The 13,875-nt window shown below is 42.3% G+C and overlaps 1 protein-coding gene across 6 annotated transcripts in view; it reads left to right on the forward strand.

Annotated features, from left to right (window-relative positions):
• The window catches only part of PISD (phosphatidylserine decarboxylase), a 42,567-nt gene that overhangs the window by 20,494 nt on the left and 8,198 nt on the right, over nucleotides 1–13,875 (forward strand). The window contains exons 1-3 of one of the 6 annotated variants that reach the window (XM_032773734.2): nucleotides 3,364–3,949; nucleotides 9,591–10,012; nucleotides 12,551–12,716. The exons of 2 other annotated variants lie outside the window; for them this stretch is intronic. In XM_032773734.2, the coding sequence (XP_032629625.1) occupies nucleotides 9,822–10,012; nucleotides 12,551–12,716 (357 nt within the window). In that variant the 5' untranslated portion in view covers nucleotides 3,364–3,949; nucleotides 9,591–9,821. Of the gene's footprint in view, nucleotides 1–3,363; nucleotides 3,950–6,545; nucleotides 10,013–12,550; nucleotides 12,717–13,875 lie in introns of those variants that run through there. 3 more of the 6 variants (XM_075059990.1, XM_032773738.2, XM_075059989.1) reach the window with 3 other exon arrangements.

The following is a 13,875-nucleotide window of genomic DNA, read 5'->3' on the forward strand; positions in this document are numbered from 1 at the left end:
GAGTACTTGTGGCACCTTAGAGACTAACAAAATTATTTGAGCATAAGCTATAGCCCATGAAAGCTTATGCTCAAATAAATTTGTTAGCCTCTAAGGTGCCACAAGTACTCCTGTTCATTTTATGGATATGAGAGGCATCTGAAATTCTGCAGTACTGGACTGGGGAAAGAAGCTGCTGTGTGTACCCCTAACTTCTGAACAGTATTGGTCTTCTGATGCAGTTTCCTAATTCCACAGGTCCTGGGTTGTGTGTGTGTGTGTTTGAAGAGACATAAGTCAGACTATTCTGTATTGTGTTCTTTGAACTGACAATTTCATATAGAAAGAGATTCACTTCTGCAGGAAAGGCAGCTAGAGACGTACTATATTTAGGGAGTCTCTCCCTAGTCTAGGTCATCTTATTGTGACGTCTGTAGTCTCCGAGGTGACCCATACAGTATTTTGACACAGGGTCAGCTGTCCAGGGCCAGTGAGTGTAGGGGTAAAATCTAATCTCTCTGTACATATATGGCCCCCATCACCATAATGTCTGCCTCTCCCAAGTATCTAAAAATACTTCCTGTTTGTAGTGTGGTCCACGGGCTAACAAAAGCAGCTCATAAAAGGGGCACCATGAAGAATAAACCTCCTATTTAAAATGCTGGACCTATACTTTTTTCAATTAAAATATATATTTATATATAACTGGCACAAAAGCAGGACCCAATTATTTTTATCACAAATACAACAGCATATGTTTAAATGCTTTGTGGTCCTGACTATAGATATAAACATACAGGAGAATAAATATGTAGCTTAATACTAAACACTGACACCAATATGTGTTGACACACAATTCTAGTCACAATATTGTGAGAGTCATTATATAAATAGTAAAAATAGATTCAAACAATTGTCTAATTTCAAGTATTACAATAGTTACTTTAAATACAATTATTTTTATCCTCCTTCAATATATGCGTTTCCACTGAGGAAGATTCACCTGATGACTTAACATTATTCGTTTTTTTGCTTTGTATAAGATGAATCCATTGATCACGGTAAAAAATAAATACCTTCCTAAAATCACAGCGTTTGCTAGGATGTCACATTTTGAATTCTACATCTAGTTGTTTTAATTCTTGTACCTAAAGACTTAAATATTCTCCTGAAGTGAAGTATTTTGGGTGATAACTGGCAAAACACTTATTTGTGCTAGGTTTGGTGAAAACACACAGGTAGATATGGTCCCTTGTGAAAGAGCTTGGTTTTTAATTCTGTTTAGCAAAGTGTATATATTCATGCACAATCAGAAATAAATTTGAAAATAATTATTCCTACTTGAATTCTTTTAGTATGTAACTATATATAATATGTCAATATTGATTCATCTTGATCAACAAAAAAGTAGAGTTGGAGTATCAAAGAATGAAACTGGATAGAAGCAATTTCTTCTCTCTGCCTCAAGTATATTTTGAAAACTTTCATACAGGATGTATGATTAATATTTGTCACTAAACGAAGGCTTAAATACTGTTTTCAAGGGTTTGTTGTCTTCTCATGATTTTCCTTCATCAAAGCATTAAATCAGTCCTGAATGGAAGAGCTGTATGTCACATGTAGTTTCTTTAAAGCTAAAATTTTACGTATCTCATTTGTTTTTTCACCACTGATGCTGCACATCATTGAAACTAAGACAGTCATTTTCAGTAACTGGTTCTTATACACTAGCACAGTACTGGTTTGTTTGAGGATATCACTGCAGTAAAGTTGATGCTATTTTTCAGTTAATTTTATTTAAATGTGCTATTTTTCAGTGAATTTTAAAGATCATGAAAATATTTATGACAGGAGAACAGGGAACACTTGGTTTCTGGCGTGGACCTTTCTTTATAACTTTCCTGTGGCTTATAGCTTGAATTGATTGATTTTATTGGTATGTCTCTTGCTGTGATTACTAAAAGGGATTAGCTTTGATTTAATTAGATGAGAGCTCTCAATGAAAGAGGTAGATATTTATCATATAGGTGGAAGAAGGAATTTGAGGCAGTAAGTGCATATCTATCTGGGAACATTTCCTGACCAAGGTCTCTGTGTGACTAGTATCCTGGATATGTAGTATCCGGGAGCAATTCCACTCGCTTCCTTCTCTGTTGATATTGTGGCATTGTTGATATACAGATAGCATAATTTACCCAGGGAAACCTTGGCCAAAGAGTGAGTTTGGGTAAACAGTGTGACAAGATGAGTAGAGTTTAAATAGAGAGCTATTCATTACTGCTGTCCATTATTTGCTTACACAGTTCTTATCTAATTTGTTTTGCAATACTGTTTTTTGTGTAATGGTGGCTGTCATAGTATGAGTGGCAAAAATCAAGTAAAGATGCAGCTTTAGAGAGAACCCAGTGAACCGTAGGAAGTGGCACTAGTTTATAGTGACATCTGATATCGTTATGTGGCAGATAACGGTGAAAACCAGCTCTGCTAGAGGGGAAGCTTCATATCACAGGCCAAGACTTTAAAAGATAGAGGCCTAAAGTTAGGTCCCTAAATTCATGTTTAGGGATCTGTTTAGTGGTCACCACTTTTGCAAATCAGTGTTTCCTACTGAGGTGGATGGGTAGCACAGGGATAGTTCTGTAGTGTGCTTGTGGACAAGAGAGGCAGCGTTACTCAGGACCATTTCAGAAAGGCAGCATGTGGTGCAGTAGTAACAGTATGTTCTGTGATGGGAGATCCTGAATCATAGACCAGGATATCCCAAGAAAGAATCCATGGAAAATCCTCCACCTTTGTGACTCCGTACTCTGGCTCTTCTGCTGGTGCCGAGTAAAATCCTTTCCCTAGACCAGATGGCCTGTTACATACCATACTTTCTCCTCTGTTTTTTCTGATGCCTGAGTGCTGTATGGAAATATGTCTAATTATACAAAAGAAATTTGATTTCTTGTAGCATTGATCAGAAAATTTCAAAAAGGTTCAAATTTCAACGGGGGAGAGAGAGAATGATGGGGTGTGGTGGCAGAAGTTTTGCCTGCAATTTCCCCGACATTTTTCAGCTGGCCTAAGATGATGTAGAGTTCAGTGTCACGTTCAAACTGTGTTTTCAGATGGATAGTTTTTGCTACAGTGTCTCTTCTGTTGCACAAGACACCTTCTGTTGAAATGTGTGTAACTGGGACTATTGAGGAATCTACCTAGATGTTCTGAAGGGTTTTAGAAAACTGTATGTACTCTTTGGCTGGAAACACGTACATCAGCGTTTCTGGTAACATGTCAAGAAACAGCAACAGAAAATTCAAACTGGATCATTTTACATACATGCTCTCTGCTATCCAGCTGGTATCAATTGTTATCCCTGGTCTGGAGAATTCTCTGTAGTGAACATTTTCTGGTGCTTTGCAGATAATTTTTAAATTTCCCAAATAAATGGTTGTTTGGGAGACTGTTCCATGATCAACCAACATTACTGTCAGAAACTTTCCCTGGTATTCACCCTAAACTGTCTTAATATGTTTTCAGTTGGTGATTTGTTAACGGAGGCCTAGATACTATCTCCCAAGCCCCTGATATGAGTCTGCCGTTTTGTAAATGCACTTCTGGGAAGCCATCTGGGGAACTGAAAACTATGTTGTCATGCAGTCTTATCCCCCTCCTTTTTAGTTTCCTTTCAGTTTTTTCTGCCTTGTCTCCTCCTCTTAAAGGGGAAAAAGAGAGCCGGGGCTTTGTAGGACTGCAGATGCTTTTGATGATATTGAGACGTCCTTAACAGTTCCCACCCTGGAGTCTGAATGGCTGAAACATGAGCTGGACCGGAGGACCAGCTGCATCATGCTGCTTTCTTAAAGCAAAGAGCAGGTCAGATCAGATCTAGTAGACAGACTGCGAGCCAGCCAGCCACTGGGAATCTGAGAAGTTATTCTCCTGGAGTGTTTTAGAGGCTTATTTTGGCCAACAGCAACAGCTGCAGGTGAAATACATATACCTACTGTGTGGAAGGGCAATAATTTGTTGGTATATTATAGTAAAATGTATTTTTTCTGCCGAAGGGTGTTCACCACATTTACTGAATTTAGTGTATAAACTGTTTAAAAACTGTATGAATCTGAGAGATGATTGTTTTGTTACTTGTTTGACATGAGAAGAGGATTGCAGCTCAGAAATCCTGATGAACTAACTGAACATTTTTTGCAATATCAGTGGGTAGTTTTAAGGGTATAGAAAGTTGGATAGGCAGCTGGGTTAATACTTCTTTCTATTCAGAGCAGGTGTGTGGGTAACAAAGAACACAGATCACTTTAAGTTTAACCCTCTCTCTTATTTCTGTGCCTTTCAGCATGCGTAGACACAGCTTCCTTTGTCTAGCAGGCTGCTGGGTTGGTCGGATTCAGTGTCAGGCCAGAGGGCTGAGATTTAGTATTATTCAAGGATGTAGTGACTGCTGGGTGCAGGGTGATCATGATTGGGGTCTGGTGGCCTGTTGAGTTTAGTGGTGGTCTCACAAAATCATTCTACTCTCCACAGAAAGCCATCCAGCTGAAAACAAAACTATCTCAAGTTTCACATTCTTGATGAGCTTGTTCTGTTGAAGAGAGTAATACTAAACTCCACAGCATGTAGCTCTCCACAGTACAGCAGACTCCTACTTAAATGTAGTGGGTACATCCGGCTTCACTGGCAGGAAATGGAAGAAGTCATTTAGAACCGGTCACAATCAGCTGATCTTGGAAACAGGACCATGGTTTGGGGCTAATAGGATGGGTGTGTGGACACATCAGTGCATGTGATTTCTGCAGGGCATGGATTAGGGTTTTTTCCTCCCTCTTGGTGCACCAGTCTTCTGTGCATTTGTCAGGAACGCTTATGTGGGTTACATTCCATTGTTTTGTTCACTTGTCTTAGAAAACCCAAACAAAAAAGCCAAGTCAGTGTCACATTTCGGTAGATTAAAAACAAGAAATCTGTGAAAGAACTGAAACAAGTTTCATTCAGAGTCAGCCTCCGCAGTTGCCAGGAGTGCTGTACAGCCAAGGTCAGCACTTTCAGACTTCCAGACCACCAATTCTTAGTCACTGTTTTCTTGGGTTTTCAGGCCAAATGACAAAGGAATTGGTGTGTTAGAAATCTGTCAGTTCTGCTGATCTGAGGAACCAACACTTACAGAGTTAATAGTCCATTTTTAAAAGAAGTATTTGTTCAGTTAGGATTGTATGTAGGTTTCTGAATTGTATGTGAGGCCTCACAGCTTTTTTGTTCAGTTTCCAACTCAGGATTCTAGAGCGCTTAACAGAGCTTTCCGTTTTAGTAGGAAGGTCTAAAGCAACCATTCCCCTCCCTCCATATGCTTCCATTTTAGATGTCTGTATCCTAGAAGGGAATTGGCTTTATGAATATCTTGGGTGAAAGGCATTTTATCAGATAGCACATGAAATTAAATATGCGTATAGAACCATAGAGATGACTATATTACAAAATACTTAGAGTGCCATAAATGTACATGTTGCTTTATGAAAGTAGATAAGATATGTTTCCTTTCACCAGAGAAGAGATCAAGGATTGTTTACCAAAAACTTTGTGCAGTCTTTAGAGCTGAATAAACAAATGTTTTATGGCCATTCTAAATAGCTGATTTATTTCTGTTGGTTGAGAAGTTCAGCTATCCATTTAAAGGAAGCTAATTACACAAACCTTTCTCTTAGAAGGGGGAATTACAGGAAGTGTGTTTGAGATAAAAAATGGGCAAGAGAATCCTTGAAACTAGAGATAGAAAAAAGACCTGCTGTATCAGGGCATCTGCTACATTTCACAGTCAGTGCCTAGAGACTCACAAAGAGAGTTAAGGTTTACATATGTGTCAGCAGGAATCCAGGGAGTGAAATATACAGCATTAAAAATCACGTGACTGCTAAAACAGCCAATCCACAGTTTGTTTCCCTAATGTCCAAAAGCAGTTACTTGGTATGCTTTTAGAATAGCAGGATCTCCTGATTGATTGGCTGTTGAGGAAGCTATTGTTTCTCCTGCCGGATTTCTGCAAAATAATAAAGTTGTGAGGAAGGAAGAGAGATGATACTTTTTTGTACATATAAGTTTAAACAGAAGATATTAACTGTGGCCGGGGAAAGGAATGAAACTATTGATGATAAACTAATACAGTCACTATCAGTGGATCTCTTCTGTATAATAGTGTGATGTGGGTCTCAAAATACCCCTATCTTTGCTGCTTGATACTTTCTTTTGTTCCACCTTTATGGGTGTGCTTAACCATACAGCTTTCCCCAGCAGTATGTGTTAAGTTAGATCATCCATTTTAAATGGCAATAGTGTTAACAAGTGAAGGAAGTGGGGAGGAGAGGCTTCTAGCATCCAGACTGGATGATTTTAAACCCAGCCCTGTGTGCTCATGTCGTTTCAGTTTAATGTACAGTTGTGTGTTTAATCCAGTCTCTGATTCCTGTAATCCCCGGGCTTAGTGTTTTTGCAGCCTTGAGGGAAGGGCTTGGAGAAATAATAAGACGACCAGTAGTTAAACGGGGTCACTGGCTGATGAGTTGCATAGCTGACAAATTAGCTGTTTCTTATGAGATAATTCTCCTCAGGGGATTTATGGTGCACCTGCATTACTTCCTTTATTCACTTAATATGCATTCTGGATGAGTTCAAGGAGGTAGGAGTGGTTTGGGGCTTAAGCCCCAGACTCCCCACAGAGAAGAGTTAGAGAACTCTGAGTCCATCAGTGAAGCTAGTAAGAGGGGCTTTGCAGCACTGTCCTGAGATTGGAGAAGAAGTTCAGGTGTAAATCCATCACATTCATCCCTCAGCAGAGAGAGGAGGATTCAGTAATTGATGCCCAGTCTCAGTTGGGCCAGTCCCTTCCTTCGCCCTTCCTCAGAACACTTGGGCTTAGGGTAGGGTTGGCATGGTTCAGGATCCAGTTATTTCCCCTTTGTTCCATTGCAGGCATCTTTAAATTCTGAGCAGCCAAACCCTACTGTATCCTTAATCCTTCCTGTGCAGTAGCTGCTGACATGGCAACTCGCCATGTATGTTTGTATGTCAATATTTAAGTAGGTCTCAGCCAAGAGGAGGGGCAGGCTCTCATCCATGGGTTATAGTCAGGTATTTGCATCTTGGTGAGTATAAATGGGGTCAGTAGGACGGAACATAAAAGAAATGTAAGGCTTCTTACTTAGAGGAGGTGAGTTTTGTGTAGCCATGGAGAAGTATGGCTTATATAGCACTGAAATCCATCTCTCTCCCTGGGAACTTCACCTAGGAAGGTGAGTCTGTCATGACATGTTTTTGCCACAAAGGGGGTAGCCTTCACCATGTGTGCCCTTTCTATGAACTTTATCTGAATTTACAGTAGTATCAACATGAAACAATGGAATTATATTTTAAATGTTCATTCACTTCCAGGGTGCAGGTTGGCTGTTCAATTCACTCCACTCTTTCATAAAATCTTGGGGAAATAATCCCCTGCTGCCTTGATTTAGGATCTGGTAAGTTCTTTGAAAGGAGAGAGCTGTTTGGGCTGTTTCCACTGAAATAGACTATGCTGAAATGTGTATTTACCTCACATGCTTTTGAAGGAAGAGTAGAATAAATGATGAGTGCAGACGAAACTTGTTTGCTCTGGCCTTTCCCTCATCCATGGCAAATGTGAAGTGGGGGGTGGCGTCCTTTGGAGAACAAGATGAAAATCACAGCAAAGAGGAAAACCCTGTGCAGGCTCCTTGTGTGTGGGCGTCCCTGCATGTCTGGAATGTGAGGAGGAGGAGAAAAAGTTTTAGACAGCACTGTTCGTCTCCTGGCCTTTCTGTGCCAGTGCTGTATTTTTCCCTTGTCACAGATTCTGGAACTTGCATGCATGCTGAGCATTTCTTGTGATCTTGGTGGTGAAAATGATTTCCACTTTGGTTTAGTTAAGTGTTTTTAAAGCGACACTGTTGATTTAAATCACACTTCTGTTGAAAATTTGCACCTGTTATTGCTAGGAACTCCTAATATTTCTGTCTGTGACAGAAAGGAAATGTTTCGGCTATCTTTCCAGCTTTTTCTTTGTGAATTTTGACACTTTCCCCTATATAGTCAATTTCCCCTTTTCATCTGGGCATTTCACGTAGCAACAGAAGAGAGAGAAGCATTGTAAAACATAAGACAGCATGATTATAAAACCACAAAAACTGGCAGGGGATCGCAGGAGGGGAAAAGGGGTAGGCGTAGTGCCTGGAATTACTTTTAACTCTTTTTAAAACTAATAAGATTGTAATTTACTAGTGTCCCTTTAATATACAGTTGCAAAAAATCAGTCTGTACCAGATCTGTGATAAATAATTTGTCTCCAATACATTTCTATTAAATGAATTTCCTCCTGAAAGGTTCTCTCAGGCTGGCACTAAACGTGGTTCCAAATATTGCCCCTCCCTCCCATTTTTTCTTTTCTCCTCAGCACAATATATAACGTCCTATCCAACCTTGGGTTAATGGAGCAAATTCCTTATTGGCTCACTCCACGTCACTTGTGGCACTAGCAGGGTGGGCATGCTTTGGAGATACTAAACTGTCGTCTACCTTAGTTTTGACTTAAAACATTAGTGTTTAACCATTTTGCTTAAATATTGAACCATAAAATATTTCTGGTATTGGACTTGACACAGAAGTCAGGTATAAGCTCAGTTCTGATCTCTGGCTCTGGATTCTTGTTGCTGCCAGTTTCCCTCGTTAGAAGTCCAGGTGCAGCCAAGAGATACAGGAATGCCAGTTTTTAGTCAACAGCTTTCAGATATAATTTGCAGCGTGGAAGAGAACTTCTGACCCTATGAATATTCCAAAAGCTGTGCCAGACGAAATGGGCATGCAGCCTTCAAGACTGCAGAAATCCCTCTTGCCCTCATGGTACTGGCGGTTTGGTTTCTGCGTTCTGCTGGATGTAAAAATTGTCTAAGTACTGCACACTGTATAAAGCATCTATTGAACTTCTGCAGAGCCTGTTTCTCAAGCTGGCGGTGAAACTTTTGTTTCATTGCAGGGATGTATATCTGTAAAGGAACATTCTTTCCCTTTTTCTGTCTCGGCCTGCTCCCTTGCTGGAAAGTGTGGGATGGAAAGGGTGTTTCTGAGATGGATGTTGGTCTCTAACTGGACTATATGAGATAGAAAAGCTGTTCTCTCCTTTTCCTCATCTCTGTTCCCAGGCTGGATGGTGTGAGAAGGAAAGGGTTTTCTGGCAGAGTGAGTGTTTGCATACACATCTGCTTGCTCAGTAGCCTAGAACTGATCTAGCTGCAGTTACTGCAGTGCAGAATTGAAGCAATGAGTTATCTCCCTCCTCCTCTTCTCCGCCATTCCTCCTCCTCCTCCCAGCCTCGCATTCAGGCTGGCTCTTGGGATAACTGTGCATGGCTAGCAAGCTGCAGTTCTGATAATAGTGCATTAGTTCCTAGCAGCCTGCGACTGCAGGGTGTTTGTTTGGGAGTTGAGCTTCGATGGCAACCTTGGCTAGAGAGAAGCAGGGGCTGCTTGTAGGCAGAGGTTGCTTTTATCTCGCACAAAGCTGCTTTTGTAGAGGGTTGCTGAAGTCTGACACAATGCTTGTTTGTTTGCAATAGCTGGGAACCTCGTAGCCGAGTTGCAAGTGGGAAAGAGACAGAGAGGGAAGCCGGAGACAAACCAGCGGGGGAATTAGGAGCTGTGACGTCGTGTCCTCCCTCCTGTGCTGAAGTGAGCAAGGGAAGGGGAGGTAGAGGAAAAAAAGAGAGAGACTGAGACTTACGACCGACCGCCATCCTGATGATGTGTCAGTCAAACACTCTGCAGGGACCAGATCTGCACACAGGGAAATGGTGAGATGCTGTAAAGCTTTATCTAACCCTCCTCCCTCTTGCTACAACCTTCGCAAAGTTAAAATTCATGTCCGAAGGCTACGTTCAGGGAACAGCGGCAGGTGTGCCGGGGAGCAGCACCCGCAACTGGAGAGTCCAGGCCCAGCTGGCTCTGCTGGGGGCACACCAAATAGGAGAGCCCGTTTCAGGTACTGTCTGGTGTTTTCTGCTTTGCAGGATGGCGACTGAAGGGAGAGATGAGAAAGGGAGTGTAGATGGGCAGAAGGAGTGACCACCAGCTGCAAAACCTTTGTTTGGCCTAATTACTAAATCTCCTTATGCGCTGAATTGGCAAGGGAGGGGTTGCTGCTGTACAACATGAGAAATGAGGTTTCCTTTCTCTTCTGGTCCCCTTCTAATCAATGGGAGAGCAAAAAATCTAGAGAGGGAATCCTCTAAAACCAGGCCAAGACAGTGGGAAGGAAGGGGGTTTTAGAGCAAGCTGCCAGGATGCAGCTCTGCAGGGATTGGTTCATGATCGTCTGCAGTGAAGGGAGGGAGGAGGAGATGGGAGGGAAGAGCAGTAACTTGTCCTCCTAAACTCTTGGAGAGGCCATCTCTCTGTCAGGCTCTTGGGCCCTGGCGGATGAGAGGGAGGAGGAGCTGCAGGTGAGTTGTCTCTTATTCCTGTGCTGTTGCACTGGTCTTGCCTCACGCTGTTGAGGCCTGTTGTAGCGCTGCTGAGACAGTACTTCAGCTACTCAGGTCGGTCTTGCACTCCAGCACACAGCCATTCTCTGGCTTTGGTGGAAGTAACGTTAGCCTAGAGTAAATCGGTGAGCCAAAGGCACCATCTTCAGCCCACATGGTGATAGTAGCAGCTGCTCAGGTGATGTTTTAATTTTTGACCCAAGTCCCAAAAAAGGCAAGTTGGCCCTTTCTAGTCTCCCAGCTCCTTTCTGTCTTGGAGAGAACTGTAGAGCGTGTTACAGCTCAGTCTTCAAATCTTTTCATCCTGCAAGGGATGGGAGCGATCTTCAAAATAACTTGTAGCAGGAGCCTTCCCCTTCCATCAGCATGCACATACAGTCATGCTCAGTACACTATGTCCCCTCCAAAGATGCAGGGAGAAGAATTGTTCCCCAGCAGTTAGCACAATGCCAAACAGACTTGGATGTTTTGTCCTGAGTCGGGTGGACATTAACCTAATTATGAGACCCAGAAAGTATTGAGAATGAGGCTAAGCATAAGGTACCCGTGGGAGACCCCAAGAGAAGAAAGGAATAAGAGAGTTTCCCCAGGGAAGACTCAGACATAGCATAAACTGGAGCAATGAGATGTCTCATGGAAACAGGAATGGCGTGTGGAGCTTTTCCATGCTGAGTCACTGGTTCAGTTCTGGCCCAGACTGGTAATGACCACAAGTCATAGTGTGTCAGCCATCTGATGGCTCTTTATGTGAAATGAGTTTGTTCTCAATTCAGGCATCTACTTCACAAGAAAACCCACCTAAACACAGTTGCCTAAGAGGCCAAAGTTTGAATGGGCCATAAATAGTAACTACCCTGCTGCACTAACAGTAGGTGTGTTAGTTCTTGTATCATCTGTCTAAGTTTGAGGTGCCCAATAAGGAATGTAAAACCTGAAAGGTGCCTTTTGACCTCCATGCACACTGCCCAACTAGCTAACTCACAAATCCCACTTCTGTTTGTCTCTGAAGTGTTAAATAGCTGGCCAGATGGAACCAACTGCTAGCAGGCCTGCTGCAGGAGTACTTCAGTTTGTCCCCAGTGGCTTTTGTGATCCTTTATAGGACTTAGACACAATACAGTCAGAGTACGGCCAGCAGGGTACTATCTAATGTTGACAGCTTCTCTGCTGCCTGTTTCTGGGGCTCACCTAAAGAGACCAGGAGGTATAGGCATGATTCTCTCTTGCTGCTGCTCAAGACAGGCAGGAGAGAGAAGCAAGTGTATACACTTCCCTTTCCCTTAGCAGCAGCACATTGTGCTTATGGTACTGCCGCTGTCTCTCCCCCAACACAATGCGAGTCTAGGATTAGGTCAGTTTCATCCCACTGTTGCATGTAGGAACAGCACTGTAGATAGAACTTCTGAAACGCAGGATTCCCATAATGCCAGACCTTGTTAAATCCTGGAGCCAGAGACAACATTGCCCTGGGTTTGTGGCTGTTTGCTTCACTGGAATATCATTTGTTCTTTCCTCAGTACTTGCCTAACACTTTTGCCCTAAACAGGGATTTTATTGCTAGTTTTCAAAGTTCTTTACTGTGCTGATCACTCTAACTCTCCAAGAGCGGGAGAGGGTACGGGCAAATGTTTCCTCTCAAGTAGCTACTTCTTTCAAACACCAGAAGAATAAGTTCCTGGGTTTTCCCCCTGTTGGTGTTCTGTAACATATTATGTATGTTCTAGCGTTAGCTGGCTGGATCAGTTGCAGCCTTGTTTTCACCTGTATCTCAGACTTTGTTTAATGCAAAATGTTTTGCCTTTAATTAATTTGCCAGTAGGCATGAGTAATGGAAGTTGTCCTGTGCCAATGAACCCCAGGCAGCTCATATTCATTTTTGAAGTGACCTGGTCCTGTATTTTGGAAAAGGAGCAGGTTTGAACCAAAGTCAGGGAGCAGGGAGTTGAAGAATCACTGACAAGCATTTAGACTCTCTCCGGAGCTGGTGTTTCTGAGGCTGAGTTGGCTGACCCTCTTGTGTGTGTGTGATCCTACAGGTTGCAATTCCCCCAGCTGGCCCTGAGGCGGAGGTTGGGCCAGCTGAGCTGTATGTCTAGGCCTGCTCTGAAACTCCGTTCTTGGCCTCTGACTATTCTCTATTATCTTCTGCCTTTCGGTGCTCTTAAACCCTTGACCAGAGTGGGATGGAGGCCTATGAGCAGGGTAAGTGTGAGCAGGTCTCTACTTTGTAACAACCCTGTGAGCAAATGTTCTGTTATAATGGAGGGAGGCTGGCAGCAGGGGTAGAGACAGACAGCATGGTGCTGATGGCTGATATTAAAGCAGAACTGCAGTTCATACCTTCCTCTACCACAACTGTCTGTTTTGTTTTCTTTGTTGTGAAGCTTTAGGGATTATGTAAGTATCCTTTCAGAGACAGATGATGAATTTCCAGGAGCACAGAATTTGTGTATGATCCCCTAACAAACAAGTTCCCAACCTAGGGAATCAATGGAAACAGCTGATTCATTCAGACAGTAATACCCACAAATATCAGGACCAAGCCTCTTCTCCATCCCTGTCCATGGACACATCCATGTAGTCTCTCCTTTGCTGCAATTTTTCTGTGAGACTGGTTGGCTGTTCAATTCCTTCTCGGATGCCTGGAATCCTGACTGCCCAAAGGATGTACTAATGCAGACATCCCGGAGTCAAACTATGAAATTTAGTTTCAGTACATGGACCTGCATGCATCTGATTACAGTGTGCAAACATGATCTAGACATTGTTACTGCAAACTGTGCCCGCTCTTGAGAGGATGCCATTTCGACAGCTATTGCATTCAACAAAGACTATCAACTTGAAACCCCATCACTTGCAAAAGTGAAGTATGTATGTATTTTCAGGCGCTGAACCTGTCCCCAAGTTGTCTTGCCAATTTTTGCGGTTTTGCAATCACATTTTCCTATTTTTTTTAATCTCTTCTGTAACTGTGGGAAAACCACACAAATAGGTGAAACTGTTTCTACAGGGGTACCATGAAACTGACTCTGTCCAAGGCCTGTCAAATGTGCAAAGTGTAAACACGAGAAAAAACGGAGCAATATTTCTCTCTAATCCTTCTATTGTCATGGTCTAAAATGTTACCTGTAACAATAGTTGGTTTAAAATGTTTCAGCCTGAAGTAAGATTAAGCTGGCAATCTCTCCCTCTCTCTCTTTCTCAAATGGTTGGATTTTATTTGTATAAGCATCATCCATAGCACAGTCAAAACTCAGAATACTGAACTGGTCCATTAGCAGGTGAAATAAATTTGCTTAAAAGAACAAACAGGCTAAAAGACTAGCTCTCCAGAGGAGTCTGTTCGTATTTATTGCTACGT

The sequence above is a fragment of the Chelonoidis abingdonii genome, chromosome 22 (genome assembly GCF_003597395.2).
Source record: "Chelonoidis abingdonii isolate Lonesome George chromosome 22, CheloAbing_2.0, whole genome shotgun sequence".
NCBI classification, from domain to species: Eukaryota; Metazoa; Chordata; order Testudines; family Testudinidae; genus Chelonoidis; species Chelonoidis abingdonii.